This window comes from Chaetodon auriga, chromosome 8 (genome assembly GCF_051107435.1).
Source record: "Chaetodon auriga isolate fChaAug3 chromosome 8, fChaAug3.hap1, whole genome shotgun sequence".
Taxonomy (NCBI): Eukaryota; Metazoa; Chordata; class Actinopteri; order Chaetodontiformes; family Chaetodontidae; genus Chaetodon; species Chaetodon auriga.
In genome coordinates, this window is record NC_135081.1 from 12783400 (window position 1) to 12800865 (window position 17466).

The 17466-nt window shown below is 41.4% G+C and overlaps 1 protein-coding gene across 1 annotated transcript in view; it reads right to left on the reverse strand.

Moving 5' to 3' along the window:
* Positions 1–2077: 2077 nt before the first annotated feature.
* LOC143324641 (transmembrane protein 65-like) overlaps positions 2078–17466 on the reverse strand; it is a 37774-nt gene continuing 22385 nt past the window's right edge. The window contains exons 6-8 of the mRNA XM_076737323.1: positions 14757–14799; positions 6944–7049; positions 2078–6376 (exon numbers count right to left, since the gene is read on the reverse strand). Coding sequence (XP_076593438.1) covers positions 6227–6376; positions 6944–7049; positions 14757–14799 — 299 coding nt within the window. The 3' untranslated portion in view covers positions 2078–6226. The remainder of the gene's footprint in view (positions 6377–6943; positions 7050–14756; positions 14800–17466) is intronic.

Below are 17466 nucleotides of genomic sequence, written 5' to 3' on the forward strand. Positions count from 1 at the left end.
GGTTTGCTAACAGTGCTAACAAATTGCAATGCAAGAATATTTTTTGGTAGTGAGGTAACAGTGCCTTGTGAAGAAAAATGACATCACACTGAAAATGTCAGGTTGGCTCTTTAAATGCCTTTCAAGGGTTGCCTAATGTGTGGAGCACATTTATCTGTTTGATCACATTGGAGACACAATCTTAATTCATTTTATTACCTGCTTTAGAATTTAATCTCAAATTTCTGACTACTGGAAAAATGTGTAGACAGTGTTAGACTCAGTTTACAGATGGCCTCAAGCCTCTAGTTGTTCATACATAAAGCCACAGATTAGAGCCTGTTTATACAAGAAAAAAAAAAAAAAATGTACAGTGTAATGTTTTTTTTGTTTTTCTGTCACGACATCAGTGTCATATAAAATGGACACTAGTCATCTTAACTGTGACAGACCCAGTTGACAGACGAGTGTTGGCATGAGGAGAGGGCGGGAATAACACTAATTATTAAACACTAATAGCGCAGGGGAATTATCCAAGATTTTAAGAAGACGGGGGGAACGTGCACATTAAACTATTCTCCCTTAGCTAATTAGAACAAATCTTGTTATGACTAAATCTTTTAACGTTTGGCTCATTTGGACTAAAGCTGGGGATATTTAATGTTTATTGATTGTTTAACTGCACAGTAGTACCTCTTCTTGGAGTTAATGAAGCATCAGTAGTGACTGCTCTGGGGACCACTAGGCTCAGCTATTTCTTTGCCCTTTTTGCCTGCAATTATAAGTGTTTAGACCTGAAAAAGAACAAAAAAAAAAAAAAAAAAAAAAATGCTGGTGCTAAGTTCCAATGGTAACACAGTTAGTCCCCATGACAGCTCCTGTCAGAGGCTGACTGCCCCCAAACTACTCAAGAGGTGCTGAAAAGTGAAAACACTCATCCCAAGTATGGCTTTGCTGTAGCATAGACTTGTTTTTGTGAGACAAAGCCCTGAACTGAAATCTGTTGTGTCAATAACATGTTCATGGTTCCGTGTGTGTGAATGTTGCTAACGTTTTTAGAGCAGGGAAAGGAGCGCCGAGTGGCACGTAAACGGTTTGAATGTGTTGTTAGAATGAGCAGCTATTTGAACGACTTGACACTGATTATAAAGATATTTTTGTATGGGTTTTTGCTGATGTATGTGTGATCAGATATACTGTGTGCGTGTGTGTGTGTGAGAGAGAGAGAGAGAGCGAGCGGGAGATTATTACCCATTGCTCCTTTTTAGTATTGTTTGTATAGAGGAAAGAGTGAGTGGTATAAGAACATTTGAACAACTAATAAAGCTTCAGTGAAACAAATCTTTGTGTCAAATTGTCTGATATAAACATCTTGTTTCCAGTGGGAATAGAATTCTTAATAATGAGGAATTAAAATCCATGAAGACAAACATTTTTTGCATTGAAATTTAAGTAAAGTGTCTTTTAAGAACAATTTAACCTCCATTTAATAATTCCAGGTGTGAGTGAAGTATTTGTTTTCCCTCTGTTACACTCAACTCTGCCTCTCAGTTGCAGCATCAAATCAAAGCCTCTCTATGCAACGCCTGCCCCAAGATGTTTAATCTCTGATGATATTCTCAAAGTGACTGCCTCTCTGTCCCATGTGTCACCCGTCTGTTCCCCCCTGTCACGAATGTGTGTGTGTGTGCAGGCTCTTGCTGTTTTGCCTGAGCTCACAGACTAATGACAACCAGGGGAAAGAGGAAAGTGGGACAAAGATGACAACAAGAAACAATGAGATATATTTAAACCACTGCGAGGCTGGAGTCCACTTTAGATCTTTAGATTTAGAGAGAACATGAAGTCGATTCGTTGGCAAAGTAGTTGAAATATTTGACACATTATTTCAAACTTAATGTGTCTATATAGAAGTCAAACTATAGTATAATATACTATATTATTATAGTATATGGTATAATAATATAACCAATATGAAAGAGTAGGTATTATCTGCCATATGCATATAATCATATTATCAAAACGCCTAATTCTCTGTTTCTAACATCATAATGCAAGTTATTATTCATAATCACAGAGGAGCCCACACACAGTACTCTTCCATTATCTCCCATTTTATTATGCAGCCCCAGCAGATTATCACCATTGTTATTGGCTCTCAGTACTTTCTCAGCCTAATAATCAAAGGAGCTCACTGCTGCATCATATAGTGATTGTTCAGGATTACAGTCAGCCTGCTGTGACAAGTGTTAGATAATGTCTTTATCAGCTTCAGTAAAACTAATAATTCATGAGATCAGAATGTCTTGGCACACAGGAGATCTCACATCATCTTAAACCTAAGAAGCTAATGAGCACATAGTGAGGTTAAGTTGCAGGCAGCCACAAAAAAAAAAAAAAAAAAAGTTGGATCCAGCATTTTATCTGCTTTCAGTGAACTCATGTCAGCAGTGATAGAAACGCTTTCTCCTCTGGTAAAGAAGGAGCTACTTTTAGTAAAACAGAACAGAATTGGAAGCTCACCCACAGTACATCCCCACAGGTGTTTACACTTTACCTGCCTGATGAGACCTCAGTCAGGACTGTGTATGTACTAATGTATAGACTTATGTTGAATCCAGATGTGTGGAATATCTCACCAGCCTTGACCTTACATTTACAATACATTTGCAAATGATTGAGCAGAATTTTCCGGGAAAGTCCACACCAGGCCAGATGTTTGCAGCCGGGTGATAATAGTTTAATCAAAGCTGATAAAGAAAATCAGACAGAAACAGACTCCTATTCTCTACTCCATTTTCTCCGTATTATATTGAGACTCAGTAAATTTTTATTTCCCTCTTCTTTTTACATATGTACAGGGCACACACTGGATGTTTTCTGTGGAGCAAAGGACATGTAAAGCTTTAGCATGGCACTGACTGAAAGCAATTCAGATTTTTTTTTTAGCACCATGAACTGTGTCATAAGGTGAATTCATCCATTATGTCACACATACTGTAAATGAAAGTGCTACAAAGACACAAGAACACAGGAAGAAATCAGGTTTTTAACCCACATTATGCAGATTGTGTCTCCTTGCTTTTAAACTGATTTAGCCTCACTGCTAAAGGGGGGAAATTCTTGTACTATGCAGCAGAGAACAGACCAAAGCTGTGTACATGTGACACAGTTCTGTAAAATTCATGTATAATTCATCAATGTTTTGTGGATTTTATGTTTCAACTTTTGATTTTGAGTTGAGTTTGAAGGATTACAAAGAAAACTATCCCACTTTCAGGTTATGACACAGAGAGTAAACTCAAATCTCATGAAGGCTACATTACACTAATTTTGACCAACAACTAATAAAGCTTCAGTGAAACAAACCACTGTATACTGAAATATCTCTCCTATGTGTCCAAATCTCCAACTCCTAACGCTTTCCAAATCCCCTGAAACTAAAGCAAGTCCATACAAACACCGAAAATGAAAACAAGATTATTATAGGCAGCCTGCTTACAGTGAATAAAACTCCAGCAGATATAAAATAAAATAAGGTCCTTACATTTGCACCCAAGACTTGAAACATACAGTATTTCACACATCAAGGAGGAAACCCATGAAGGCTGATTTAACACGCTTTTTAGTCGTTTGTGATGTAACATTCCACCTGTTTATCAAAGTTAATACGATATTGATTAAAGATAAAGTTGTATCACTCTGAGCTTTCATGGACTGCAGCTCTCTTCTGCTTTCCTGCCAATGATGCAAATACGTTTAGTGCAACATGAATCTAGGAAAAAGATAACAGCCCCCAAATTACAGTGTTTTGTTACAGATTATATTCTCCTACCATGACTGACTATGCATTTAAGACACTCTTAAAGCACTGAGACAGGCAATTGAATGAATCCAATGCAAGGAGGCAAATTGCTGCTATCATTGGGAACTATTACTATCATCACTTTTTACCCAACGAGCAGAGTTTTCCCTTAACCTCTACACTGCTTCTTATTTGCAACCATCTGTGTTCATGACTGGCTGTCTGAAAAGGGAAACACAAGATTTCTTGTGCTTTGTTATTGTTTAAACAGCCATAAATAAATATATATATTTTTACAATAGTCAAAAATCTGATCTCGTCCATGTTAATCCAGCCTGAGTTAGCCGCAGTGATTCTTATCCTCCTTCAATGCATCATTTTAGAACATACTCAGTTTTCTTTTAATTATTATTCTTTACAAAGTCAACATGTACAATAGGGTTTTGTTTATTATCAGTGCATGCAAGGTGGAAATCAAGCAATCAGATCAAAAATCTTAACTACATAAATATGTTGAACTTTTTGTACATTTTCTTCATTCTTTCACGTATTATGATCACTGCTACCCACATAATAAATATCTAGAACAATCTTACAGAGGATAAGTCTTCAGAGCATCTTTAGTAAATTTAGTCGTAACATACAGCGATAAGTCCTTCCTGCTGACGAGTGTCACACCTGTGGGTGTGTTGTCAACACACCCACAGGTGTTTGTGTGCATCTTCTACTCTAACACTGTCCTTGGAGATAGAGAATATACAATGGGAACGCGCACAAATGCAAGTCTGAATATTGTAACAAAAATAAATACATTTTCTGCAAGGAAAACCCATTCAGTGACACGTGGCTGCTTCCTTTTCCTGCAACTTCTTAACAGATTCGACGCCATAAACAAACAGTCTTCAGTTCTCCTGATGAGACGAGCAGCCTGTGCCAAGCAGGTGACACGCAGAACTCTTCAAAAATAAACTAGGAAATCAGTAACAGCTGAATTAAGACTTGGAAATATATCCTCTCTGCCTTTGTGTTTCCTGACTGGCAGATAGTGCCGATGACCTAGTTTGCATTTCAAAATAAGAGCACTAATTAAGAACAACAATCACAAAGTGATGATTAAAACCAGAGAAGCTTAACAGCTACCGAGGGGTCTGAACATTGAACAGAAAGGGTAAAAAAGGTGATGATTTATAACTATGATTGTGTGGCAGGTGCAAACTGATCTAAACTGAAAGAACCTGACCACTTTCTCTGAGTGTCAGCCAGCGGAGGGCAGTAGAGCACAGACAATATGAAATATCCATAGGTCTCGGAAGGATTGGAATTGTGCATTAGTGTTAAAAAGCATTAACAAACTGAATGTTTTCACAATCATCTCATCCAGTGAGACTGCAAATTGAAACTATCTGCTGGTCCACAGAAACTGGACCAGAGGCCGGGTGCTGTCCCACCATGCATGAAAGATGTGTGTCGGAGTTCAGCTGCAGCTTGGTTAATGCAGAACTGGAGGAGACGAATCGAGTGCTGGGAGATGTTTTTGCTGCTTTGAGTGATTATCACAAAGCACACAAGCATGTCATAAAGTTCATCAGCAACAGAAAACATGAAAACCTTAAGAAGCAGCTAGCAGGTAAACCAGCTGTATTCTGACTAAAAGAAGCTGCCTGGTTGTGATGGTGTGAATGAGGCAGAGCCGGCAGGACTTTTTAAGACTTTTCCATCATCAAAAAGACAGACACGCTTCCAAAACTGAAGAATTACGGACTTGTTGTGGAAGGGAGCATCTTCATATGCACTAGTGACCCTCTTTTCTTGATTCATCACCCTCAAAAATAATTAGGAAACACACAATGTTCTTCAAAGCAGGCGTTCACCACTGCTCAGTCAAGCCTCTTCTGATAATATTCAGGAAAACCCTCAATGTGCTCCGAAAGTGTTTTTTTTTTTTTTCTTGCACTGGTTTCAAAGTTTGTTGTGATACTTCAGTGAGCCCTCAAAGGATAAATTACTTTCACTTGCCATCAAACCAGCTCGTGTCAGAGGTTTATATACTCAACAGACTCAGAGCAGAGCAGAGGAAGAGGTCACTGCAGTGTGTTTTAGATACATGAGTTTCAGCCCGTGTCGATCAGTCAAAACATGGTGAGGTTACAGTGCAACAATTGGAGTAGCAGCAGTCCAATAAATCAACCGTCTCTCGTCAAGAGACAGCTCAGGTCTCTGTGCTTTAGTTCAAAGTCTACGGTCAAATAATATCTAAAATCCTCTTCAGAATACCTTTGATAGTTTGACTGGGCCTTGCAAAGTTAAGTACCCGGTCATTAGACTGTATGGGCTTCAGTGACAGTGCCATACACTCCAGTCCACCAGACACAGCCAATCAGCTCCAGTTTAAAGTATTCTAATGGATTCCAAATAGTATTTGTCTCCAGCGAGTTGACAGTCTCAGTTTTTGCTGCTCTCTGTTGGAGCAGGTGGTGGTTGTGTTTTCTCCTTCGCCTCCGTCTGGCCTTCTTTCTTCTCGTCGTCATCCTTGAAGAACAGAAGCGGAAACATGCCGAGGATACAGCCGATGCCAACACCGATGGCTTTACCCTGCACACATGAAGACAGATTAGGAAAGGTTGACTCGAGACAGAGTTCCCATTACATCTTTTCTGTGTACGTTAAAATAATCTCTGAAACAATAATCATACATGAAAATAAAACAAGTGTTCTCCGACCTGCCAGAACGAGTGCCATGACCTTCTGCAATCAGCCAATAGCCTTTTAGAGCCAGACTAATCATTCGACCTAATTAAAGTTAATTACATTACACACTTGGGCAGTCACTGCATATTAAAAATCATTCAGGTCTAATTTTCTCACACAATGGACGAGTGAAAAAAAAGGCACATGTGAGAGCCTTGTGTCGATCGCCTGCCCTGGTGTTTGTGACGCATTACACAACAAACGGATTCATTAATATCACTCTGGGTTTATGTCGAGTGTTTATCCGTTTGATAGGCTTTTGTCTGTCTTTCACACACACACACACACACACACACACACACACACACACACAAATGAAAAGAGAGACATGTGCTTATACTGGAAGAGTGACAGAGACAGTTAGAAAGCAGTGTTGCGGTTAATGTTTGTTGGTTTTATGACGATACCAACCGAGTGAGAGCTGACTCTGGTCTGCCACATGTCAGCCTGTTTTGGGCTCAAGTCAGGAATCTGCATTCCCAGCCGAGACGCCAGGGCCTCAACATACCCTGCCAATCTGAAGAGAGGAACAGACAGAGAGAGAGAATAAAAGTGAGCTGGAGCAACACTGCAAAAACAAGAAAGAAAAAAAGCAGTAAAATGGAGGAATTATTGCTTAAAGTATGCAACATTATGTGCTAAGAGAACAGGAAAATTTCACTTAGCAAGATTTTAAAAATAGCTTGTCTCAAAGAACCCATCCCCTCTTAAACGTGGTGCAGACAGACTAAAAACAAGCACATTTGTCCAGATACAATGAAATTCTGACTTGACAAAACAGTTTTGTGCTTGTGTCGATCAAATCAGCTTTGTAATCCTGGAAATTCTACTTTCACACATCAAGTTACTCTGAACCAGTAAGAAAAGTTAGAAATAAGAAGTAAGAAATAAGAGATAGTTTAAAACAAGTGAAATGCTCTCTCATAAACACTGCAGGGTAAGAAGATGCACTGTATCTCCCAGCAGATACTGCCTTGATTTAAATGAATGAATTACTCTAATCAGTGACCCATTCAGGTGCTTTGATAAATGAACTAACTGAGAATGATCAACTATCCTTTCACCTCCTCTACTGTACAACTGAATCCTTTTATTTTGACATTTCACAAGGTGGGCAACCTGTTCAAGCAAAGCAGAGGGACATGACAGACAGTAACAAGGACATGTGAATCACTTACAGACAGAAAAGTCTCAGTATGTGAGTGAATGTGTTCAGGAGACGTTCTGAAAGGTGCAATGTGTAAAAACTGGCCACCTCTTGAACGTTGCTCCATGAAATACAAAGCAACACGTCACCAGAGTAACAGCTAACCGCTGCTCTTTGTCGTACCTGTCTTTGACTGAAGCTTCGAGCTGTCGATAGCTCGGTAGCTTAGTGAGCTGTGCAGCTGTTGGCCCTGTCACAGTCTGTCTCCCTGTTTCTTCTCTTTAGCCACACTCCTGTTTTCCCTGGCCCTTTTTCTTTCTTTCTCTCCCAATCACACACCTGTTCTCACTTCCCTCATGTGCTCTGCAGTTGCCTGGACTTCCCCGCCCTCCTCACCTGCAACTCATTCCATCATCAGCCACTCACTATATGTGCTACTCTACTTCCTTAATTTATCTATTAAGTCAGTTCCATGTGCTTCTGTTACCTTGTTACCTGTTTCTTTCCTGCCTGACCTCACTGTTTGACCTTTTGCCTGTTTATTGGATCTCTCTCTGCTCCTTATTGGATTTGTTTGCTTGTGTTGGACTGCCTTCTGACGGCTGGACTGGGACCGAACACACCCTCCGACCAATGAAGGCCATTCACATGACAGGAAATACAGTACTGAGTGATTTACAGCAGCTCCGACCAGGACTCTGACTCTGAGGGGATGATGAAGACACGACAGGCCGGGACAGGAGCGGACTGAACCAGGATAGCAGCGAGAAGAAGGTCAGGCATCAGCAGCGTGCAGAGCCAGAACACTTTCACATCTAGCTCAGGTTTCTTTCGACCAAACCAGAGTTCATGATGAATACTGAATTGAATATTTTGAACTAAAATTTTGGCCACATCTTACCTATTGCACCTTTTAAGCCCATGGGTCTAAGCTTAAGATTTTACTATTATATGACTAAAAATGTCAAAGGAAATATCATGAACATCCTGTTAACACAGCTGCAATGACTTAGGGAAATAAATCATTAAAATGAATGTGCTACACACACTCAGTTCAGCATGAGGCATCAAATCACCCACATGACAACACTCAGCAAAGCAAACTACACGAGTTAAGTAATCGATAGCAGCAAAAAACAAAATAAATCAGTAGACGAATGTTCCAATCTGTTCTCTCTTGCAGCCATCTGTCATGCACCCAGCAGGACGCCAGATATCAGAGAGAGCCTCCAGTGTGTGTGAATGAAATCATGTGGAGCACTCCTCAGTGTGTTACACAGATGGCAGAACAAGGGCAGATAAAGAACAGTTTTCACGAGTAATGAAGTAACATTAGAAAGTCATCAGTCCTCCATTATTGTTCATGTCAGTTCAAGTTGTAAGTTTTGTCTGATGTGAGTTTTATTGAATAGTCAACTATGACAAGGCCAAATATAGATAGAGTACATGTATATGTATATATAAAGTAGATGTTCTTCATTAACAGTTTGTAGTTTGGGGGAAATCTTCTATCACCTGCATCCAGAAAGTGAGACATCGACCTGATGTCGAGACTGTTTAAAGGTAATCTGTAGACGTTCCACAGTGCACTTCCTCCACTGTGGAGGAAATGGATCCCATCGTGAGGATAAAGGTGACATGTTTTATGTCAACATGAAAAACAACGTGAGAGGGGAAAAGAAACAGCAGGGAATAATGTTCCTGTTGGAAAAGCTATAGTCAGATAATCCTGGTTCCATAATAAGACAGAGGACCTCTGAGGGTTTACACTTGGACACTTTGCCCACTTCATAAACCAGCCTTGCTAATATACACATATGTATACACAATGCAGTAACAGTGTAGAACCCACCATTCCAAAAAGCTGGGATGCTGTGTAAAACAAAAGCAATGAAAAGGACACATCATGTGATCAATGTGATGTGTCCATTTTGACATATACTCATATACTTATATACCCAAGTGTTTTTGGAATCGGGGGTTGTAATGAGCAAAACACTAACCCAAAGTAAAACTCTTTGCTGCTGTACTTTACTGTCATGCGTCTGAGGCTGCTGGAGCACAAAACGTACAGTGCAGGTGAAGCAGCTCCAGAGTGAGAAAAGAAATTTAAGTCAGTATTTGGACCCAGGTCTGGTTCAGGCACTGGCACTAATGGATCCTCAGTTCACTGCGCACACAAATAAGCTGCAGCTGGAGCCGTCGAGTCAGGGGAGCGATAAGTAGCAGGTAGAATATTTGAGAGAAAGATACGGAGACAAGGAGAGGAAGCTGCTCTGTGTGTGTGTGTGTGTGTGTGTGTTGAGCTGCACGTGTGTAGCAGGTGTATCAGTACTTCATCACAGTAGAGCAGAAATATGATTTTTTTTTTTTTTTTAATCAACATAGCTGATGGACCGTTAAGCTATAAATACAAATGGAATACAATAATTACATATATCATAACAACGGGGGCAGGAATTGATTCTCTAGTTTCATGGTCAGAAAACTCTCTGAATGTCTTCTATTTGTATTCTGCTCTGACTCTCACATTCACACAAAACTTCAGTCCGGTAAACCCTGCAACAGCGTTTGAGTCAAGTCCAGCCCACATATTTCACATACTTGCAACAGCAGAAGAAATCAGGACTGCATCAGAGAACAAAATACCTGCAGTATTCAAAACACTGAAATGATGAAATTTACTGAAAGCAGCGTCAGCTAAAGCACACCGAGACTCAACCTGGCTGCACTATAAGCAATATACACCGAAACTAAACTTCTTTCTGGGAGAACAACTGAATCTGCTCTCAAAGCATTTCCTTAAATGTGGGCAACGGCGAACTGCTCTGCCTCGCTGCTCTCAAACAGTTAAAAGGCACAGCTGCTGTTCATATTAGTGGTGATATCTGGGGCAGTGTTTGATGCAGACAGCAGCGGTGCCATTGGCAGGGACGTGAATCGAACTCGGAGAGAAAGATAAACTATGAGGAACGATGATAAATGGGCTCTAGTTGATGGTGTGCTGGGTGGTTAGAGTGTTGGAGTATCACCACACAAATCCTCCCTCGACAGGATAAACTAGGGTTATGCCACAATTTAAACACACATTAGCCCTGCTGAGCAAAACACTGAATGCCTTGTGGTCTGTACCAGATACTTTGCTGTAAACCTCTTCAGAGGAGAGCAAGCAAAACTAGATTTTTCCCAAGGGGATCAATGAGGTATCAAACTATTACATTTATACATTTTAGAGAAATTTACCGATCAAGCATCCATGATTCACTCATTGCCTTCATGCGCATTTTATTATACTCTACAAGGTTGTGGAATATACTCCAAGTTTGTGTGCTTTAGCTGATGCTGCTTTCAGTAAAGGACAGTAAAGGACAGAGCAGACTCTATCTGCTCAGGAGGCTGAGGTCTTTTGGTGTGCATGGGGCACTCCTAAAGACCTTCTATGACTCTGTTGTGGCCTCTGCCATTTTCTATGGTGTAGTCTGCTGGGGGAGCAGCATCACTACAGCTGACAGGAAGAGGCTGGACAAACTTATCAAGAAGGCCAGCTCTGTCCTGGGATGCCCTCTGGAACTGGTGGAGGAAGTGGGGGGGAGGAGGATGACAGCCAAGCTGTCCTCCATGACAGACAATGACTCCCACCCCCTCCAAAACACACTCACTGCACTGAGGAGCTCCATCAGTGACAGGATGCTACATCCAAAGTGTGTGAAGGAGCGGTATCGCAGGTCATTCCTCCCTGCAGCTGTCAGACTGTACAATAAAAACTACTCCAAGTAATCAGTGCAATAGTCTGGACAATAAGCTGTGCAATAAAACATGTACATAACAATCTGTAAATACGATCTACAATTTCTTACAATTTTTTTTTACAATTTCTTTCTTTTTATTTTTTATTTAAATCCTCTCTCTTTTGTATATACTGTTTTGTTTCTAATCTGCATGCACTTCTTATATTAATCTTTATTAATCTTTACTGATGCTGCTGTATTCTGAAATTTCCCCTCGCGGGACAAATAAAGGAATATTGATCTTGAAGTTACCCAGCATGCACTAGTTATAAGGTTTCGAGAGATGACATGAAGAGTTGAGGAGGAGGCTGGGAATCAAAGTTGGGACCCCGTTTTTTATTCCCTAGAGCAGACTAATGTGATTCTGTGAGTTCTTGCCCTGTTTTTTCCCAACTCGGCTGCATGCAATAATGCTTTAGTGGGCGCCGCGTCTGTCCCAGAAAGCCACTGATGCATTGTGGCCATAAGGACAGCGGCTGAGACGAAGCTGCGCAGGAGCATCAGTAACGACTGGCTGAACGGTCAGAATGACTTACGAGCTAAAGCGTGGACTTCAGCGAGGCTATGCTGGCTTCCTAAATCTGTCAACAGACACACACACACACACACACACACACACCCCTACACATTCACTCAACATTAAAAATAGACACACACCAGTATGTGGATATAGCGGCACAGCTTGATCACCATAGGCCCACAAAACACACACACACATATTTCATACGGGAGCAGGGAGTCACAGCAGCAGAGCTCAGTCTCTGTCTCTTGCTTGAGGAAAACAGACGTTGAGTGGGCGGATTTGCAAACAATCATTGCGAAGTAATCACTACAATATTGACCAAACAGACTCTTGATGAACATCCTGTCGTGACAGCTACATCTATTTGTGCCTTTCGATTACGTGACTGAGAAAAATCACTTTGATAGGGAGGTCTTGTGGAGCAGAGGGCTAATGTGCACATGGACCTCATGGCCCCTGCTCACACTGCTGTGTTTCCTGTCTGTTTATATCGACTCTTATTACACTTATTACACTCTTATTTCATTACATGAAATTATCTGGAACAATTCAAAAACAGTCAGACGATGTGTGATCCACCCAGTGTGATCTAAATGCACAACACTGGCACCTGTGCTGGAGGGTTTGTGTATCACAAAGGTTCACAGTTTCTGACTGGATGAAAGCAAAATGAAAGTTCAGACAGACAAATAGACGCAAATCTCTGACTGTTTCCAGCAAATGCAAACCAAACGATTAGCAGCATTTTAATCAGTCTCTGGAGCTTTTAATTTGGCTCGTTCAGGCACATGAGAACAATCCTAATTGGACACATCACACCCTGACTGTCTGAAAATGGGCATCTTGATCCTGTTCCAAGTGAACTGCAGTGCGGTTTGTTCGGAGTGAGATTCTAATCCAAGCCGACAACAGGAAACAACCCACAAAATATGCAAATTCTTGCATACAAGGACAGACTCACTGCTCAGGTATTTCTGAATTTGCTGTTAGCAAAGACACTTGGTTGAGAACAGTAAAGTATACATAGATTGTCTTTAGATTTTGGACTGTTGTTCAACAATAATAGCCAGTTTTATTTCATAAAGCATAAGGGCACAGGAATAAGAAAGTGTTCTGACATGCATTTTTCTCTAACTTGGTGTAGTAAGGTCCAAAAAGACTATTCACATGGTTCGTTTGTAGATGGGGCGGAGTGGATGTGAGCAAACTTAACACCAAAACTGCAACAAGTCTGCAGTAAAGAGGCATCTGGGGCCTCCTCATCTGTCAGCTTCAGGTCAGAGTTTACCCACAACCTGTGCAGAAAGTCTGCAGCGCCTCCTCCTCCTCAGCTCTCAAGTGCTACTGAAGTGCCACAGTCATCTAAAACACAGCATTTTGTAGGTGTGCTCTTTAAAATCAACAAAAGCTGTAATGTAAATGTTGCAGTGAAGGACACCTGGAGGAGTTCCACTGAGACTGTGTGTGGCAGACAAACAGCCTTCACACTCGCTAGTATGAATCTATCAAAATAAGAAAAAAACACCCTCTCTTGTCTGCTCTCATCGAGTCTCACCTTGACAAACTGGCCACAAGGGCTCTGCTTTCCATTTATGATTGAGTGGCAAACACAGACGCACATACACAGTTTTGCCTCTGTGTGTGTGTACTGAGAGCGCTTCCAAGAGCCAGAACATCTTAGCTAATCCATCACACTAAAACGGAGCAAAGGCTCCAGCACAGTCTCTATAATTGTCTTTCTGCCTGTTTGTCTATGTGTTGCCTCGCTGGTTCTGCTGACTCTCTGTATTCAAAGGAGAAAGAGTAAGAATCTGTTATATCACTGATAGTCACTGAAACGCAGCCAGGAGGCTGCCGGTGGCACATGGTTGGAGGCGTCTTCTCTGACTGTAAGCACTCCGGTTGGTTAAGCCCGTGAAGCAGGAGGGGAAGCTGGTTGTGGTCCCAGTGGCCACCAGGAGGCTCTGAGGTGCACAAGAGTCATGAAGCAGCTGACTGAACCCGATGACATGTTGCAAACATTTGAAAGGATCCAAGACACATTCAGGCTGAAGCCTTCTCCTGTATCACTAAGCTTCTGATCAAACCTGATCTCATGCTGAACTCAACTGTGGGATCCGACCTGGCAGTTCATGCTCTGATTCATGCTTATGTGTAAAACATACATCATTCAGAGGAAGGGAGAAGGAAACTAGTCTCTATTTAAATGTGTGTTGTTTTTAAGACAGAACTCAAAACAACACTCTTGAATCCTGGTTTATATTAAAGGGGAAATTTTAGCGAGGTTGAATATTTTTCACATGACCAGAATAAGATATGTGCATAGTTGTGCAAAAAACATTGTACAAACCCAAAATGTATGTCAATATATTACAGGCTGACAACGTGTGTGTGACCAGACCGATCAGACATGGACCGCTTACACACCATGAATAAATAATGTTGCATTAAATCTTCCCAGCTCCCTGTACAACAAAATCCAATATGATCCCTGCATGATCAAGTAAATGAGTAACATAATGCCAAAAACCAATTTAGACATTTTTCTCGTAATTAATAATTACGTTTAATACTAAACAACATAATGACTAAGTCTTTATTAATGGAGTGGAGCGGCATGGTTAACCTCTTCATGATCATCATTTCAGCTGAACCATTTGAATTTCTGTCCTCCCACAACGTGCCATGATTTGCAGAAACTTTAAGTTTCCTGCTCCTGCATGCTTGTTTGTGAATATGTGTGTGTGTATGTGTGACTTTTCTTACCCTAGTCCTGCCAGATCAGACACCAGGTTGCCAAGGGCAGCAGCTGCAGAAAATGTGAGGAGAGAAAGTGACACGATTTCAAAATGAGTTAGGAAATTGAGGTTTGCGAGGACAGCCAAAAGGCACAACACACAGAATGTTTTTCATCGTATGAAACACTTTTCTGTCGAACACTCAGAGGCATGTAGCTGCCAGCAGACAGTGTGGCGTCCATACGAACAGGTTGCTAAATTCATTGCGTTCATTAACAACACATGGAAGGCCTGACAACTGCTGAACTCCACGAAATGTACAAATTGTGGAGGACAGAATGCGGCTGCAGCCTTGTTTAAGTACATCAGAATTACCGGCGGTGATGATGTCCCCTGAAATCTCCTGTGTCCTCTTCAGACTGCAGGAGCACAACTTTATTAAAGCATGAATCTGTAATTGAAGACAAGTCCTGCAATAATCTCCACATACCTTCCTCTGCTTCCCTTTGGTACTGGATCAAAAGACACTAATGTTACCTGAGTGGCCACTCGCACTGCAGAGGAGCTGAGCAGGAAGCAGCAGGTTTGGACCAGTAAGCACAATATTTAGCCTCATAATTAACCATAAAGCCCCAAGAATCATTTCTACATATAAAAGAGTAAATATGGGTCAGTGAATGATTTTTACAATAACCTTCTATGGCTTTTTATTTTAACCATGTTGCACAGGATATGATGGACAACCACAGTGTACTCTGGCCTCATTAAGAAGGCAGAAGCACTGCTGAAGCCCACAGGGCTGTTGACTTGCTCCCTGAGCCTAATAGCTTCACATGATAATAACTTCACATGAATAAAGCAGAGCAGCGCTTCACGGGGCGCCCACGGAGAAGAGGATGAGGGTATGTTGAAATGACTAATGAAACAACAGCAAGGAGCAGACGTGTGTGTCATTATCATTGAATATATCCGAGGCTCGCTCTGTTGCCTATATGTTACTGCAGTAGCGGCTTTTAAAAGACAGGATTAAGTCTCTACTGTGCAGTTCTCTCTGTCGTCCATGACCCCGAGTTCAGGGTATCGCTGCAGCTGCCGCAGTGGCCCAGATGCTCTCCCTTAGGGGGACAGAAACAAAGCAGCAATGCCATCCCTGCTAAGGCACAATCCCCGTCCAACTCTACCGGGAGGTCTTAAGTGCTTCATTCAAAATGACTTTCCGCTACTGTCGCAACAAGGCTGACCGTAACATAGAGTAAAATGTACCCAAATGAGACTTATGTCTGCTGACAATCTGTCGCCGTACATCTGAAGAAAACACCCACGGGACCTGCACCCACATTAATAAGCACAGAGGAATTCAGATAAGACCTTTAAGAGTCGCAGTGTAATTAGAGGAGTCTGTGTGTGGCGGGATTGGGGAAGGTGTTGTTTACTGTGTCTCAGCAGGCCTATGAGCGTGACCTCTCTGAAGAGAGATTCGCCCGCCTGCTGGAACAAAAGATCAATGTTAATAAGCTGCTCGTCTGTCTGTGTTTGGCTCCAAACGAGCATGTTAGCTTGCTGCTCTGAGAGAAGCTCTTTGGAAAGGGTGCTCGTTCCTAATTCTTGGCCAATCGCTCAGTGCCAAAACACACACAGTAGATTTGTGCTAAATGAGGAGGTTGTTCAGGAGGTTTGCACTGGGCAGGATCCAAGTGTGACCGAATAACTGCGAAGAACGCTCTGTCTGAAGAGAGAAGAATGTGATTTAGGTGCGACTGATGATGAAGTCCGGCTCGCATTCTATTGTTCGCTCTGTGATGATTGAAGGACTACATTCTTCAGTGAAATGCCTTTCACTGTGAGGACTCCCTCTGACGGATGATCATTAGAAACCCGAGCAGTGTTTCATCTGTCCTGTGGCAGATTTAATTGCTCACACCAGGGACAGAAGACAAATCATTTGTTTGCAATTTGTTTGCAAATGTTGCACCACTGTAACAGTATTTCTGGCTGAAAATATGACTGTCTGGCTGCAGCCGACACTAAAATGCATATTTTCATAGTTAGTTTCGACACATTTGTTCCTTTATAGTCTCTCTAAAATTTAGAGGATGATACTTAAGAGCTATCACATCTCATTTTACACAGTGTGTCCTCAATATGACACACACACACACACACACACACACACACACACACACTTGAAATGTACTTTAAGTAATAAATAATTAATACTTTCATTTCCATGAAACTTCAAGTAAACTTTGCTTTTCCATTTGTTGTTCTATCTGTTCTGGGTCACTGTCTCCTGGCAGTGATGGAAGTTTGTTTGAAGTAAAACAAAGAAGGTTACAGAGTTAAGATTACATGTCGTAATACGCTAATGTGCTGTCACTATACATCATACCTCAGTGCAAACCCCTGAAGAGGCAGATGTAATTACAAGCCAAGGGCAGCTGCCTTTAACTCAGTGCTGTCTCTGCCTCTCGCTGTGCTGCACCTGATTCAGTCCACCTCCACAGGCCGGTGAGGTGCAGTCACACTCATGCAAAAACAGTGATTCTGAGGTGATATACAAAGATATACATTATTACCATGTAACAGAAGGTTTTACAATGTGCTGCGAGTAATATAAGCCTTCATCCACTACTCATTAGATTAAACAAAGGAAGACTGAATGTAGGGTGAGGATGAGTAAACTGGGTTTGGGCTGAAGTGAAAAAGACAGTTTTTATATTTCTTTGGGTGGATTTTCC